We start from the raw sequence: 17,577 nt of genomic DNA, 5'->3' as shown, positions 1-17,577 counted from the left end.
TGGACTACATGGGAAGTGACTTCGGTAACGTTTGATACAGTGGTCGGTGCACTAATGAGGGGGCATGATGGTTCATTATCAACCACTAAGTTATGATGCAAGGGATCAGATATCACTTCATCACAAGGAGGGAATGGATGAACGGCACTTGAAGTACCGTACAATGGAATGGGCTCGACATTTTCATAGGAAGAAGACGTGACATTTTCGTAGGGAGGAGAGAGTGCGAGGTCGGCAATGGCTCCACTCTGAAGACGCTCAGACTTGAGATCGGGTCAGCCTTGCACCGAACTCCCGGCTGCGCCTTTGCGATAAAAAAAATAATAATAATTTAAGTTCAAATGTTTTCGTATACTTGACAAATATCATCACAGTGAATGCAGAATAGCATAACTAATCCCCCAGTAGAAACATATTTTTATTTTCTAATGCAACTCTCCTCTCACAAAATTAAATGTCTAATAATTCCTACATTGAAAATCAAATTTCATTTGCAGCTAATATCCTCATATGATAAGTGTCGTAGACATGAACTTTAGCAAGCATAAAATAGATAATAAAATCCTGAACGCAGTGCACTTTAGGCAGCGAAAATAAAAGTCTCCAAAACACACAATATAATTTAGAGAAATATAAGAAAAAATTTTCCTCTTGAATGGTGTTCAAAGCTAGTACAAAAAGAACATTCAAGCTGAAAATTCCATGCTTCTAAAAAAAAATTTTTACAGAATGGCACAAATATTCTTGGAAGTTTTTAAGAAATATAAAACAATTGGGGCATATACTTCATTTGGAAATAATTTGATGAAAACGAGAGTGCAAATAATGGAAAATGAATAGATTCAAACAACACATTAGATTTTTAAACCTTCACTGCAGTGCCACAAGGAGTGGAAGTATTCAGGGGTCGTGTTATCAAATATGGGTAGTTACGATCTTGTAACTCTATCAGCCAATAACTGACGGAGTTTCAACCTAATCCCACCCGTCACAGACGAGTAATCGGCCGCTATGTGTACAAGGGCCGCTACATGTACTCTGGCTGTTACGATTACTTAGGCCGCTACGCTTACTTAGGCAGCTAAGTGTTCTCGAGCGAGTTATGATAGTTAAGACTTAGATCTATAACTTGCCGTTACCGTCCTGCTCGTGGTCGTCCACGGGGGCGGCCTGCATCGAACACTCGCCCAGATTGGTGAGTGCGTCGTCGCGGCTGCTGTAGTATTTGTTGAAGTCCAACCTGGGCCATGAACATTACACATCACAAGACGTTCCATTCAAATGGCAATGGGGATAGATAGAACATAGGAAAACTTATTATAGAATTATAATTGTATAAACCGTAGGAAAAATTGTTTACAAATAGGAAGGACGAGATATTGCAAGCTGTAGCACAGAAGTATTTTCGTACAGTGATGCAAGGCAGCTGATATACTTCATCAGAGAGAGCGTATGCACTGCAAAGGGATTCAATTCAATAGATGAAAGCGATCTCTACGCAAACAGATTTCTGTCTGGTACCATTTTCATAAGGCCATTGGAACCAACTTCCAAGAGGCCTCTGGAACGATTTCTCCCGATGCCATTGGAACTATTTTCAGCGAGACCATTAGAACGATTTCCCCCGAGGCCATTGGGACATTTTCGTCGAGGCCATTGGACCATTTTCCCAGCGGCCATTGAAGCCATTTTCGCCAAGACCATTGGAACAATCCTCCTTGCGGCCATTGGGACCACATTTCCCCGAGGCCAAGGGACCCATTTTCCCAAGAACATTGGAACCGTTTTCCAAACCATCGGAATCATTTACAGGTCTCACTTTGAATGCATTTAAGAAAACAAGTCTGTAATACTAACCGGTAGAGGATGTTGATGATAGCGTCAGTATAGTCCTGCCTGCCGAGGTCGGCCACCTTGTCCATGAGGGTGACCAGCATGCCATTAAACTGGATGTCGTAGCGGGCGATGGTTTGCTCGAAACTCTCGCTGGCGCTCGGGACCGTTTCTTCGTACGCTGGGTTAGCTTTCTGTAACAATGTAGACTGTTAGATGCTTATGTAACAATGCAGATGTTAAGATACTTCCTGCAATAGCGCAGCCAGTTAAGACGCATTTTATTTCAATGCTGACTGTTAAGACGCTTTCTGTAACAATGCGGCCTGTTAAAGACGCCTTCTGTAACAATGCTTTCTGTAACAATGCGGCCTGTTACAACGCTTTCTGTAACAATAAGGCCTGTTAAAGACGCCTTCTGTAACAATGCGACCTGTTACAACGCTTTCTGTAACAATGCGGCCTGTTACAACGCTTTCTGTAACAATGCGGCCTGTTACGACGCTTTCTGTAACAATAAGGCCTGTTCCAACGGTTTCTAAGCGACATATATTTTCTGACGATAGTTTTAACTTAAAAGAACTGGATGAATCGGATTAGTAACATTGAGAATAATAAATTCACTGTATACAAAATACAACGGAACAACAAACATTATAAAACGAAAATCAACATCATCAAAAAACAAAACAGATAAATTCGATGCCAAAGTTTCAGGAACACAAAAACTGCCAAGAAATCACAGAAGATACAGGCATGAATTTTCAATTAATAAGTCAATATGAAATAATTCTTTTGACCTAGAAACATGCCTGCTTCGAAATGCGATTGAAAATTTCGTATCTAAAGTTAAGGAGAGGAAAGATTAGACAATGATGAGCGCAAAAAAAAAGACAATGATGAAAATAATAACCAATAATGATAAGACACTAAAGAGACAATGTGACGACTCTCTTGGGTGCTTCTTATGATTCTAATTTCACGTAAGTATGGTAGAATCTGATGCAACGTTGAATGGAGAGTTCACGGTGCGTGCAAATGCCCTGAATGGAGACGATAGAATGATATGATACATTACTAATAACTCAAAAATCCAAACCTCTTGCAAACGAAACCAAAACTTTTTCACCAAGAGATACATAGCAACCTAATACAGAGTTGATTGGACGCTACAAGCAAGCAATTTTCTAAAAAAATACAAAGGAAAAAATCTACCAGAGGGCTAAGAAGTGTCATGAGAAGAAGCCTCCAATACATTCAGCAAAAAAAAAAAAATAATCAGAAACGCAGAAATTTACAAAAATTATAAAATACGCACGAAAAGCACCAGATGTAAAGGACCCTTTCACATCAAAATTCATGAGTATCGGGAAGAGAATTTTCAAGGCGCAAGATGGTTAACTTCAATATTGTTTAAAAAAAAACTGGGGAGTACGCAACTCAAGTTTATTTGAAATAAATAAACTTTTTAGCTTGGCAGAGTTCAAACAAAAAACAAATACGGCTGAACGAGGAAGTAATCATGCACGTGGAGGGCAAACGCGGTACCTGTGCCTCGAGATCGTCTTCTCCAGTCGGGGAAAGTTCAGCGCCTTCCTGTATCTTCTGGCTGCGCTGTTAGCCACAAATTAACAATATTTATCTTATATTAAATAGATAAATATGAGAGAATTGCGCACATGGGATTCAGGAACCTTGAAAGCCTCGTACCCAAAAATTGCTTGCAATGATATCAAGATATAATCGGAGCGGAGTTTAAAGTTTTTCAATAAAATTTTAGTCACTGTTGTGCCTTTGCTCTAAGCCCCAGTTTTCCGTCGCGATGGTCGCGAAATATAAATGTGGATGGATGAACGCAAATTTAACAGGAAAATCATTGAGATTATCATTAAACAGAATATCCCACTGGGGTGAAAACAGTTAGGCTTGAAGAGTTCATAATGCGGACTAAAACTGTAGCCCAATTCTTGCGCTGAGGCGCAATATGTGAGCGTCACACTGATTTTCCTGAGGTGTAACTAACAATGTTGATATGAGGTGTAACTCACAAGGATGATATGTAACTCACAAGGNTGTAACTCACAATGACGATATGTAACTAGGATATGAGGTGTAACTCACAAGGATGACATGTAACTAGGATATGATATGTATCTCACAAGGATATGAGGTGTGACTCACAAGGATGAAGCTGGCAAAGGAAGCACAGATGCCGATGATCTTAGTGAGGGTCCTGAGGAGGTCAGGGGTGGTCAGCAGTCCATCCTTCATGCACTTGTCCAGGAAGTGGGACTGATGCTGCAGCAGCTCGTCCACGCTCTCAACCTGCGGGCACGAGACGCCATGATAACAACAGCAATGATGGTAGCATCAATGGTGCACCAGTAATGATAGTAGCATCAATGCTGCACCAGTAATGATAGTAGTATCAATGGTGCACAAGTAATGATAGTAGTATCAGTGGTGCACCAGTAATGATAGTGGCATGAATGTCTTACCAGTGATGATAGTAGTATCAGTGGTGCACCAGTAATGATAGTAGTATCAGTGGTGCACCAGTAATGATAGTAGTATCAGTGGTGCGCCAGTAATGATAGTAGTATGAATGTTTTACCAGTAATGATAGTAGTATCAGTGGTGCACCAGTAATGATAGTAGTATCAGTGGTGCACCAGTAATGATAGTAGTATCAATGGCGCGCCAGTAATGATAGTATCGACAACAAGTTATCACAATGAAGATAGATAAGAAAGAAACCTTGTTCATGTCCGCCAGGAACTGATGCCAGTGTCGCTCGATGACCTCAAACATCATGTAGTATTCGATGTTCTGCATGAACGCCAGCATGCGATGGCGCAGCAAGAACGCTGCTGTGTAGCTACGACGGGTGCTCATTGGCAGGCCTTTACACGCCTGATTGCTCAGCCACACCCTGAAACAAAAAACATACTAGGATTTATTAAATGAATTTTCATTCGTTATGTTACATTTTTTCAAGTTACAGCCTCTATGATGACTGATTTGTTCTTGTAATGTGACACATAGCATGAAGCCCATGCGTCAGGCTGCCTGCAAAAGCTGCCGTTCTTGCAAAAAAAAAAAAAAACGCACAAAAAACTGAAAATATAGGACACAATTTCCAGACGCATTTGTACAGCTGTCTCACATCGGTAAATATACTTGCCCCCCCACAACTTAACGCAACATGACACACTTGCACAGCTGTCTCACCACAGCAAATATATTTGCCCCCATAACTTAACGCACTTGCAGAGCTGTCTCTCGACATGTTTACAGTAGAAGAGATGCCTGAAGAGCATCCTATAGCAGAAGAGCGTGCGTGTATCGAGCACCAGGGAGGCCGGCCACGGCACACTGCATGACAAACTGAAGCCTTCGATGCCAGTCAAGTCAAGTCGACTCAGCGCCTGCCGATGCTCCTGCTCCTCTGTCGTCTCTATGCTTCACACACAAAATACAGAATCAAACTCGAGAAGTAATAAGGAAGCTCATAAGCAGGATTTATTGAATATATTCTTCGATGATGAAAAGTCAAACTATACTTGGAAAAAATATAACTCAGTACTCACTGCAGTGAGTGACAGAGAGCGCATTTTCTCGTCGACAAAAATGTGAAGTCACGGACGGACAGACAGACAGACGGACATGACGAGCACAATAGCGCTCGTCATGTATTTTTGCCATAAATGAGAAAATGCGATAAAAAGACTAGACACACAAACTAGATCAGCATGAAATATATACAATTGGATTTGAAAACTCAGTGTTTGATGCGTAAGCAAATAAATAAAACTAAGATTAAAATTCTAACACTGATTTCACAAGCAAAGGATAGCAAAATTCATGTACAAACCTTAGTATACGCATCATCTGGTCAAGTAATGTGTATGGCAAGAGGACGGTGTGGATGGAGTCCTGGTAGCCAGCGCCGTTGCTGGTGCGCAGCGCGAGCTCGAGCAGGAATTCAAGCCTGTGAGGCAGCACGTCGTCCAAAGGCTTGCTCAGCTCCGACTCACACATGCTCAGCAGCTGAGAGATGAAGTCGCCTTGTGCCAGCAAGAAGTATTGCTTCAGAGACCTGTGAATCAGTTAGGAATATTTTTAGGATTAATAAATAACATTCATTAGTCTATTGGGTTCGGTATAGCAGGATATTCTCGACCAATTCAAGATGGTATAAACAATTTATACATGGTTATTAGAAGACTCGGTTTGAATAGCATAAAGTCATAGCCCCCTTGAGAAACATTGGAAACTCTAAAAAACAACAAATTTAGCATTTGTAAACATGAATTGTCTTTTAAACAATAAGCTCAAGTTTCAAGTAACTCCAAGGATATTGGCAGCTTCGTAAATTTCCCCGTCAAGTAAATTATTCCAATATTCCAAGCAAGAGCAGTAGTCTAACAAGAGCAACGTAATAATTGAGCACAAAAATGAGCAAAGAAGGTTGCAGGTGCAACTGAAAAGAGAGTCTCGAATCATCACACCAAATCATGCGTCAGTTTCAGGTTTAGAGGCAGGCTTGGAGCTAAGAGACAATCCAACTCAACTTGAGCTAGGTACCTTTTTACGCAAGTTTGCACTTTAAAAAAGTTTGGTGTCCGAGTGACATTCAATAGCATAATATTTTCTGGGCAATACAGCCAGTGCCTTCTAAACATAGAATAGTAGAAATTAATCTTTTCAATCAAATGCTACATCAATATTAAATGAATAACTATCGTTTCATGAGAAGAAGAAAAACCAAGTAATGAACAAGGAAACAGAAAAGGGATTCATGACATATAAATTAATTAAAAAGTTTCCAAGCGATCTAAACAAAGACTGAGATAGAAAAGTCCTAAGATCTTAGGAGCACCTAATACTTAGAAAAGTGCAGACATTATTCCAAAGGACGCTCATTAATCATAAGCGCGTAATCTTTTCATTGGTGAACAGATATTTCTTGGTGCATTGAATATTATTAAATAAAGGCAGTATATATGAGATAGGCAGTGACCTGATGCGGCTGAGAAGATGCTGGTCGTCAATGAGGTGATGCAGGAGGGTCTTGGAGGCAGCAGCGTAGGCTGTCTCGATGCTGGCGCTGTAGTGCTCAGGGTCGGGGCTGTAACGCAGCTGTAGGGGCGCGCTGCTTGCCCCTGCACGGCCACCAGACGCTGTAAACAAACACAGCATCAGCGTCGAGAGTACACTCAGAAAAATAAAAAACTTTTTGTCCAAATAACAATGTACATTTTTTAGCCTGGTATGGATCATCTTCTCCAAGTTTGGCGCGGAAAAAAAGACGCATCAGTGCTAAATGCAGCAAGTACTTCACTATTTGGACAATATGACCCATCAGTTTCATTGAGTGTAGGTATAGAACAGTAAAGATTCAATATGAATGGAATCTATTTGATTTCTTAGGTAAGATTTATAATATTTTTACCAAGCTCACTCGTGTTTTAGAGCATGACGGGTGCTCAAGAAACATTGAAAATAGAACATTGAAAGAAAAATGTGCATTTGATCTAACGAGATCGAGAGGAAAGTTGATTAGGCATGCGTCTCACCAGACTGTTTGATGACGTTGAGATATTTGCCGGTGCGCAGGATGAGGTCGGCGTAAGAGGTTAGGAAGCTGGGGGTGTTGCTGGGCTCCAGTGTGTACCTCCACTGCCAGTACGTGTCTACATTGCCCTCTGTAAGGTAAGATTAATTTATCAAATTTATCATTTGTTGATTAGAGTTTCAACATCAACTTAAAAACTTGCAGTTGAGACTTAGAGGATATTTTATTTTAAATTTTGATGATATTTCATGTGCAGCATTACCAAAGCGGCATCAAAATTACAGCTCTATTGATGCTGCTAAGGAAGAACACCTCTCGAGGAGAATGCAATATTTTGAATATTGAATATTTTTTGAACAAAAGAATTTCCCAAAACACAATTAAGAATATATTTTTTCTACTTTTTTTATCCTTTGCATCCTCCTGCTCCTAAATTGATTGCACATCAAGTTTAAGAGAAAAATCGGTAGAACAGAAGACAAACCTTTGTTGTCGTCGCTGTCATCTTGATCTGCAGCCTCATCAACGTTATCTTCATTGTCAGTGCACTGCTCGTTGCTTTGTACCATGAACTGAAAGAATATTACCCATGAAAATATGTTTAGTTGTTACATGAGGCTCAAATCCACGTGACTTAGGTTATGGATCATCAGGTAAAAAACCCTATAGAACACTTGTTGGAAACATTGTGATTGCAGGATACATTGAGAAATTACGTGGATAGGACGCAATAGAGGATATGAGTTGATTTGATACAGAGGAGCGTGGAGTCAGAAAGAAAATTCTTTGGCCGAAGATTCCAAATTCAAGCAATGCAGCCCATACAGCATAAGTTTGATTTGAAAAAGCTATAACGCAACATAAAACTCAAGGGAAGACCAATCAATTTTAATAATACTAATAAGCCACTTTTTAGAAACAATATTTTTCATTACTTAAATACAGAAACAAAAGCAGTAAAGAGAACACAATCTGTTATAACTTTAACCCTTGTAATAGATAATAAATTCTTCACACATGAGCTCCATCCCAAAATGTTACGATTTTCACTGAGCATGAGCAAATGAATCTAGTCATGAGCAGATGGAATTTAAACGAAAAAATAGCACATACACTTTTTTTCGCGAATGCATACTGCCTTAAAATTAAATATTAGATTATTAAGGACATTTGGACGTCAAAACGACAAATTAATATTTGGACATGAGTTTGTTGAATGTTTTTAGGTGGATTATGCAGGTATTAGATGTAAAAAAACTGACAAAATTTTACTTTTATTATTGACGGTGCGTTTAGAGATTCTATTGGACACAACGAAGTGGAGTATCTCCTCAGTAACAGAGTGAACAGCTTATATTGGCCACGAGAATAAAAATTGCTCATGTTCCAAATATTTAACTGCACAATGACCTCCTAATGACTTCTTCATAAGATTTTGTCTGTTAACTGTAAACTTTGTCCCTATAACTGTAAAATAACCAAACAACGCACTTCTGCATGAGTACGTATCTTATGTGTCAATGGTCAGAGAATAGCTGATGTTCCTAATCAGAGCCTAACCACTGCGACTTACATTACCAATAAATTAGGACCTAACCACGCACTTCGGCATAAGGATCTTTAATGTGTCCTCGTGATATCCATGCAGCAAGGCAGTCCAGGTAAGGCTGTGCTGCAGCGGTTGCGAGGTACACGGCCAACTCCTGCAGTTTACCACACCCCGTCAGGCTCTCCACGCGAGCCTGCAGCAGCGACAGAACCGCTCCGCCGCGCGCTCCTGTCTATAAAATCCGATGAAAAAATTTATAAAAAATTGATAATGTTAGTGCAAAACCCAGATTGGTATAAACTTAATTAATGATTAAAATTGTCGGCAATGCTTGTGAAATATTAACAGGAAAAGTTGTCGACCATTACAAAATCATTGAGATAGACAAGCTTAGTTGGATGATGAAAAAGTAGCGTGGACTATGGATAATTTAAGGATACTAGCGAACACTAAATTTTATCACCCATTTAGTTTTCCATTCTGCAAGGAATGTTGATATTGATCCTGAATTCTTATTAGTATGTAATGCGGCTTGTTAAAATAAAGATTATTGTAAAAAGTGGCATATTAAAATGAAGATTATGGTCAGATTTCCTAAGTATGGTCAGCTACATTTCGTTTTTTTTCACTACATGCCAGGTCTACTGATGTTACTCATGAAAAATTGACACACAATATTTTCTTTTTCAATTAAAAAAGAGATTTATTCCCGCCTGTATAGCATATTATTCCACCTTGTTCCACACAAATGAGCAGGTAATTTAACAGACATATTCAAAAGCTGCACCTTGGTGATTTCGGCTGTGATAGACGCAAGTAAATCCATGACAGGCGCCGTCTTCTCGACATAGAACCACAACCTGTGCAGGGTGAGCACCCCGCTGCGCAGCTGCGACTCCAGCTGCAGCACCAGCAACTGTCGTAGCATGAAATGATAAGAACAATTTCATGATATGATAGAAAACAAAAAACTAAAACACGCTCTCAGACACCTCCCAATGACGAAATTTCAACTTTTCATTCAACAAAGCAACAGAAAAAACGTTTGGATTCTGTACTGCAAGTTTTTTCACAATAATGCTTATTTACTAGCAGTTCAAGTGAGACGTTACGTACATAAAAGCAAAAACCATTTTAGGAGATTTTATGATTCCTCTCATGGGGAGTAATTTCAATCTTGAGAAGAAATCAGCCGTCAGCAAACTCAACTGGTGACATGGTTGTCCAGCCATGTAAGTTAATGAAAATTCTTTTATAGAAAATAACTGAAAATATGGGGACACCAAAGTTCCAGTGATCAAATTTGTTCCAACTATGAATTTTTGTTGACCTATTTCTGAGCGATAGGGTTATGAATATTGTTATTAGCTTGAAATTAATGATTTTTGTTGGGTAAAAGTTTCAAACATTTATAAAGATCAAATACGAATAATAAGTGGGAAAATAACAATCTCATCTACTAGTATGAATGAAACCGTTGAGCAAAATAAATAAACTTACTCTAAAGAGAATGGCATCACAATTATATTGAGAGATACGTGGCTTTGGTATATAATTTAATACCATCACATTATATACTTTTGTGTAGAATGTGGTGATAATAATACTGAGAAGCCAGTGTGAAGGAACCTGCATATATACTCAGAGAGATGAGCGTGACTCTGTCCCATTAGCAATGCACTTATTGCACGTGTGTGGGACATCATGACCCAGTTTGACAAAAGGGCGAAACAGTGCTACGTCAGCTCTCTGCTCGTGCTTTGGTTAAGAAAGTGTGTCACTATTTTCAGACCATGACACATTCATTTCTTGAGTAAATGACTAGGCAGAGCAGAGCAATATTTGAGCGCTCACAAAAGTGTGTCACTATTTGGAGACCATGACACATTCATTTCCTGAGTAAATGACTCGGCAGAACAGAGCAATAGTTGAGCGCTCACAAACGATTGTGTCACCATATGGACACAATGCCACATCAATTTTTTAGTGAATGACTAGGCAGAGCAGAGCAATAGTTGAGCGCTCACAAGATAGTCCTTGAGCAGCGTGGTGAGGGCGGCAGCAAGTGCGTGGTTCACCAGCCCTTTGTGGTGCTCCGAATGGTCCTCTATGAAGCGCACAAGCTGAGCGTACTGAGAGCACACCGGTAATACTTTCTGCACCAACGCCTGCACTGATTTCTCTGAAATGGACACATTGCATTACAAATATTTTAAATACGTAATTCATTTGAAAATGTGTGGTAAATAATGGACCTCCATTACTCACATGGTTGTCCATATACACAGAAGACAATAAAAGATTGCCTAACTAAAAATGGTATGTGAAATCTATAATTGCGTACACAAATAATTGGAACATGAAGAGTAAAACTCGCGTGGTTGTTTTTACAGCTGGGAAATTTCCTGTTTCAGATAATGACCACTTGCTGGCAGTAAATTGACAGCTGTTAATTACATGGGCTTAAATGTTACAGGCAATGATTCAGAGGGGCAGTGATGGATACTATAGAATTATTAAATGCTAAATAAAATGTAGAATAAATAAAAAATTAAAGAAGCAGGTTAACTGCTAAACTTCTTCAAAAAAATAAAGCTCAAAATTTCAGGCAAATGCTCAGTAAAAGTTTAGAAAAAAGGTATGGTTCATATCGGTAAAGCTATGAAAGCAATTTCATTTCTATTTATCAAGTCCACAAATAACACCCAATAAAACTTGTAATGAACAGTAATTTGTTCACGATTTCCAAATTTATTTCAGCTGGACTCACCAACACTAGAGTCTACGACAAAGGTACGATAAAGGCCAAGGTCAGGGTTAGGAGGTTGCTTGCTGAGGGTGATGTAGGTGCCTTCAATGCCGGTCATCACACTGAGCACGTCCTCCAGCAGCTGCTGCTCCTGACTACTAACAGCCACATCTCCTGTAACATTAAATTATTATTAGAGGATGTTTCATTAACTTGAGAACTGGTCAAAAATTTAGAGGAATGAATCTCAAAAATAACTACTTAAATTTATGCTGCAACATGTTAATTACCTACTTCTGATGCATTTGGTATTAAAATTTCAGAACTCTGATCAGAAATTAATGCTCATGAAAAAGCAATGTTAGTAGAACACAAAAGGCAAATGACATGTGTAACAAAAACGTTCATAAGTCACACGCAGAGAACACTGTAAAGAGATGAGCCCAATATCACTATTAAATGAGAGAATGCAGAAAAGTTTCTTGTAGTAGCTTGTTCGGAAATTGTTTATAATAAATAGTCTTATAAGCAGAGTAAGGTAAAATTTCTAAAACAAATGCATCAATTTGGAATTGTTTTATTCAGGTGCATCTGGCAAGGCTTTGCAATGCTGGAACATTTTGAGTACCGGTAACCTCAGAGAAGGGGACATCTTTTTGAAATATATTGCATTTGATCATGAGATAGTAGGTAATTCCAAATTCAGATAACAATTGAATGCGTGATCTTGAATTTGGTTCCATGAACTTTATTACCATGGATTGCTCTGAAAAATGTAAATAAGTGAGACTCAATACCCTGGACTTCACTGAAGTTGATGCTGACTTTGATCACACAAACTGCAATATGACCATTATATAATCATGAATTGGTGGGATCAAATATATGCTGCCTAACTAATGGAGATAGTATTTCATTCAAAATTACATGAAGAAAGCAGAATGAAATATCTTCCAACACTGCAAGCTTAACTTTGGCTTATACCATCAAATACAAACATATATGAATATTGACTTTTATTTTGTTGAAGTGAAGGATAGATGCAACAAAATTTCAAAATCAAGCTAAAATGACAATTCACACAAGATAAAATTCATTGCCTTAATTGTAAATTTCAACGGCAAAGTTTTCCCCTCGGAAAATGCACCTAGAGGTCCAACATCTTCAGGGTTCCTGTCGGATGCAATGAAGTCAAGTGAGCCATAGGGCCGGTTGTGCATCCAGTGAGGGATTGCTGGTCCCGGCAGCTCCAGACTATCACGCCGCTGCTCACTCTGCTCCCTCTTCTCATTGCCTCCATGCAAGTCGTTCATGTTGAGCTGACTGAAGTCTAATGGAAGGTTGGATGGGCTGGGAACTGCATTGCTCAACAGTCTATGACGGAGCTGTAAAGTACAATTCTTTGTAACCACTAGTGAAGCATGCAAGACAGATATAGATACTAGCATTAGTTATTTGAATAGAAATTCAATGCTTGTATCTACTACACATACTTGCATCTACTCTTTTCAAAACTTTTCCTCTAAAAAATATTAATTCAATCTTACCCTTGAAACATTTCATATATAGTGAAAACAATTTTTAGAAAATCAACTATGTCCCTCAACAATTGAGTTTTCTCAATGATACAGGGATGAAAGTATACAAAATGCATTGATGTTCTCCAGATGCAAAGTATAGAGAACCATATCAGTTTATAAAAATGTGGTTACAACCAAAGAAATTTGTATAATTTTTTTCTGAAATTTTCAAAAATAATCTCCTATGATCGTAATGCAAAATCAATAAGATGACAACATACATTTAAATAACTAATTAATAAATTACAACTGAATTAATTACTATATAGTAAAGACATAATTTGATCATTTAGTAAATACCTCACCTCACTTATTTCTTGCCGTGAGAGCCTAGAATGAGACCGCATGCCTTCAATGTCAGCAAGCAGGCCATCAGAAGGGACAGTAGCAGGGCTGTCAAAATCACCAAAGCCAGACACCCCACCCACTGTCCCAAAGATATGGGAAGCAATGCTCATGTTGGCCTCTCCATCTCCATCATCAGCAGCAAGACCTTGGGTTTCTGTGTTATCCATTTGGACACTTGACACAGGTGCAGTGCCTGGCATTCTTTACTGTTCAAGAAGACAACAGGCTGCAGAGCATATCTTTTATTTGTAGCAAGTAAAACTAGCTTGATATTTAGATTGCTCTTAGATAAGCAACAAGACTTTTTTTAAAACAACCACTTCCTGTAATTAATAAAAATTGAAACACATTAAGATAAGCATTGAAAAGTAAATTCCATGTAAGACTCAAATTTTATTTACAAAAAATTCATGACTTTCAAGAAATAGACAGAGCTTATTTCAAGTCATAATTTATAAAGAATGGAAGTAAAGTGCTCAGGGTAAGAATATTGAATAAATTGATAATGGGTGGACCTCTATTTGAGAATTCAACCCTGAATTAGACACATTAGATTTCCTTTTTTGCTTAGCTTTGTCTGCTTTTCCCAATACAACTCCACATGGTAGTCATTTTAGGCATTTTTATAGTTGTATTCATGTACTAGGTATTTTAAAGCTTATGCATTCATAGAGGACATCTTGCTTAGCCCATTACAACAAGTTAATACCAACTCTTGGTGAGATAAGATAAAAGCCTCGTGATACCTACCTGTGGTATGACCTAGGGAGCCATCACCCATCTCTGCTCCCAACAGATATATAACAGTAAAATCTTTTCAAAGATTTTCACACCCATGAGATTGCCGCTTGATGAATCTTATCTAATTTTTCACAAATTTAAGCCACCATGAGATTTCCAGTTTTTCTAAAATCCATCACTTGGGAGCCAGAAGATTTTTGCAATAACTAAAAATTTTCCAATCTTGCATTGGAAGTTTGGAAAGGGCAAAATTTTCTGGTCAGTGCGCCTAAGGGGGAAAAATGTGATATTGGATGGATTTGTATGCCTGTTATTGAACTCTGCAGGTGCATTAGGCTGCAAAATAAATTGCCACTAAATTTACTTGATGCGCAAAATAACAGATGAGTTAAAACTGAACTTTACAGCACAATCCCGGAAATGAAAACCATATGAAGTTCAAAGCAAGGAAGTTGCATCAGCTAAATGCCAGATATGTCAAATAGCAATAGCTACCATACAGGAACAATGTTCATACATGATACAGGTCATATTTGTATAAAATGAAGACAAAAAGTTGAAACACAAGTTTGATGTCAGAGACACTTCACTTCAATAGTTTGTTTACAGCAACAGATAAGAATTAATTTGTGAACAAGGTATTATTTTGTTTGTAAATACTCAAGTTTTCTGCTCATAGTGCAATATCTCAAATTTAGGCTGCCTTAGTCTGAAGGTTCATATTATAGATAGTTTTTCAGAATGTTTTCATTTCAGAACAGTTCCTATCAAGTTAGTTATTGCCAAAATTATTGGCACAATATACAATGGCTCAGTAGTCTAAGTGTATTACAACAAGCCATCAGTAGGGTCAACATGAAAGTTGAAACTGATGCAAGTATACCCACATAACTTGTTTGTGCACATATAATTTATGTCCAGAGAATGCAATAAAATTTTCAAGGGTTTTAATGATCCTTTAGATGATGTTGGTAGATCAAAAGGATGGTTTAGTAAGTAAAAATAATATTAACATTTTGAATGTATCAACATTGATTTTAAGAAATTGTTGGTCAGTTAATGTTGTGCATCTAGCACCTCTGCATGATGACATTGCTGGTGGGTTTCTGGGAGCAGAATGGCCTGGACGAGTGCATTACTGCACTCCAGCACCCAAATAACTGCCTTTTCAGCAAGAAATACGTGTCCCATCTTCAACAAATAGCTTATAGCACTCTTGGAGGGATTTCAAATTGCACCCCTCCCCCTCCTAAAGTGAGTAGCATTGGAGCACTCCCACAGTCCAAGGCTTGAAAAGTCCTATTTTTTCTGAAATATTACGGCTCTAATATCATATAACTTCAGTACCTACGTAGGTACGATATCTTGCAGCTATAAAGTCATGTATTTTTGATTGATTGAAAAAATCATTGTTTGCACATTGCAACCATGTTGTTTCAACATCCAAATTGTTTCCTATCAGATTGCAATAGGTATCATGTGTTCAGTTGCCACTCAAGTGAAGACAAATGTTAGAGTTGCTGTTCGATAACTGTTTTCAGGATAAAATTAGAGATTTCAGGTAACACATGCACGGGACTTTGAAAATAAGTTTGCGGCTTGTAAATGGCTTTTCAAGGCCAAAATATGGAATTCACAGCTGGCAAACCAATGAAACCACAGCTTGAAAAATCCTGTCACGGATTGCCAAGTAGATATATTCCATGCCTGCCGCCGTCCTGGTGGATTTAACTGACCAACCATATCCTAGAATTCCAGCATGATTGCAAATATTGTTTTTAGCTAAATTCTTACAAAACTAATTTTGACAAGTTTATCTTTAACACCCTAGGAAGCTAGCGCTAGCCGCTAGGTCAGTGGTTCCCAAAGTGGGCAATATTTCCCCCCCCAAGGAAAAGAAAGATTTTGGGGGCGGTAAGGAAGAAGGCATTTGGGGGGCGGTAGGGGGGGGGGCAGCAGTCCGAAGTCAAAGTCAGAAGTTCCAACGTTTGTTTGACGATTTGTACACAACACGTGCAGCACCTCATGACTCCCAGCAATGGTTTTTTAGGCCAGACAAATTAATGGCCTGACTCGCGGCCGGTCTCAAGGCCAATTTCCAAATTCAAAGATCAAGGAATATCTCTCAAACTAATGAACTTAACTTGATGAAACTTGGTACACATATTCATTAGGACCTAACAGTAATGTTTAGCTTGTGAAATTTTTTTTAATTTTGCCTTCTTTTGTTTTTGCCATAGTTATATGGCAATATGGGCCTAAATTCACAGTGATCAAGGAATTTCTTCCAAGCTATTGAACAGATTCAAACAAAATTTTGAATTTACAGACCTAACTACCAAATGGTAATGTTTAGCTTGTAAAAATTTATATTTTATTTGATTGTGCCTTTATTTGTGAGTTTTTTTTCATACCACCTTCATTTGTGATTTAAACAGCAATAGGTGATCAAATTCGCAGTACCGGTAATCAAGAAATTTCTTCCAAAACTACTGAATTGATTTGAATGAAATTTAGTATTTAAATACCTACAGTAACCTCAGCAATGGTGATAATTAGCTCACTACAATTTTTTCGTTTTGCCTTCATTTGCAAGTTATACAGCTATACGTAAACAGCTCTTTGTTAAACTGGTTGGTAGAAAAGCCGGTTGTTCCTCCTATATCTGTAAAACTCGCGAACGAAAGCAAATAGAAAAATTGTCACAAGCTAAACATCACCGTAGGGAGGTTAGGTATTTATGTAGGTACAAAGTTTTGTTGAATCTGTTCAGTAGTTTAGAAGAAATTTGTTGATCGCCGCAAATTTAAGCAACAAATTATATGGCAATACGGGCCAAATATAAGGAAGTGTGGAATCAAGAATGACAATGAAATGAAAATAAAAAAACTTGCAAACGAAGGTAAAATCAAAAAAATTTTTTAGAAGCTAAATAATCACTGTTAGGTAGTTAGGAATGTATATTCCAAATCTTGTTCAAATCTGTTCAGCAGTTTGGAAGAAATTCTTTGATTACTGCAAATTTTGGCCTTTATTGCTATATAACTAACGAATGAAGGTGAAATTTAAATTTTTTTACAAGCTAAAAATCACCGTTAGGTTCTGATGAATACATGTTGCAAGTTTCATAGAGCTTCATTTATTAGTTTGGGAGATATAACTTGATAATTGAATTTGGAGATTGGTCGTCCGACCGGCC

General features: G+C 38.2%; 1 protein-coding gene across 3 annotated transcripts; it reads right to left on the bottom strand.

The window, feature by feature from the left end:
* Nucleotides 1-243: 243 nt before the first annotated feature.
* On the bottom strand, nucleotides 244-13,960 carry LOC108676825 (gamma-tubulin complex component 2). 3 transcript variants are annotated; one of them, XM_047885359.1, is made up of 17 exons: nucleotides 13,595-13,960; nucleotides 12,857-13,094; nucleotides 11,731-11,883; nucleotides 10,988-11,142; nucleotides 9,748-9,876; nucleotides 9,016-9,192; nucleotides 7,896-7,983; nucleotides 7,413-7,541; nucleotides 6,857-7,016; nucleotides 5,708-5,932; nucleotides 5,101-5,295; nucleotides 4,591-4,765; nucleotides 4,015-4,158; nucleotides 3,382-3,447; nucleotides 1,858-2,027; nucleotides 1,140-1,240; nucleotides 244-304 (listed from the first exon to the last, which is right to left on the bottom strand). In XM_047885359.1, exons 1-17 carry the CDS (start codon nucleotides 13,835-13,837, stop codon nucleotides 276-278), a joined length of 2,577 nt encoding a protein of 858 aa, XP_047741315.1. In that variant the 5' UTR covers nucleotides 13,838-13,960; the 3' UTR covers nucleotides 244-275. The 3 variants fall into 3 exon arrangements, with proteins under 3 accessions (XP_047741315.1, XP_047741314.1, XP_018020460.1); XM_047885358.1 differs by having other exon boundaries at nucleotides 245-304; nucleotides 1,134-1,240; XM_018164971.2 differs by lacking the exon at nucleotides 3,382-3,447 and having other exon boundaries at nucleotides 245-304; nucleotides 1,134-1,240.
* Between the last annotated feature and the right edge of the window lie 3,617 nt (nucleotides 13,961-17,577).

This window comes from Hyalella azteca, unplaced genomic scaffold (genome assembly GCF_000764305.2).
Source record: "Hyalella azteca isolate HAZT.00-mixed unplaced genomic scaffold, Hazt_2.0.2 contig17687, whole genome shotgun sequence".
NCBI classification, from domain to species: domain Eukaryota; kingdom Metazoa; phylum Arthropoda; class Malacostraca; order Amphipoda; family Hyalellidae; genus Hyalella; species Hyalella azteca.
The sequence above is the reverse complement of the archived record's forward strand: the minus strand, read 5'-3'. Positions and strand labels throughout refer to the sequence as shown.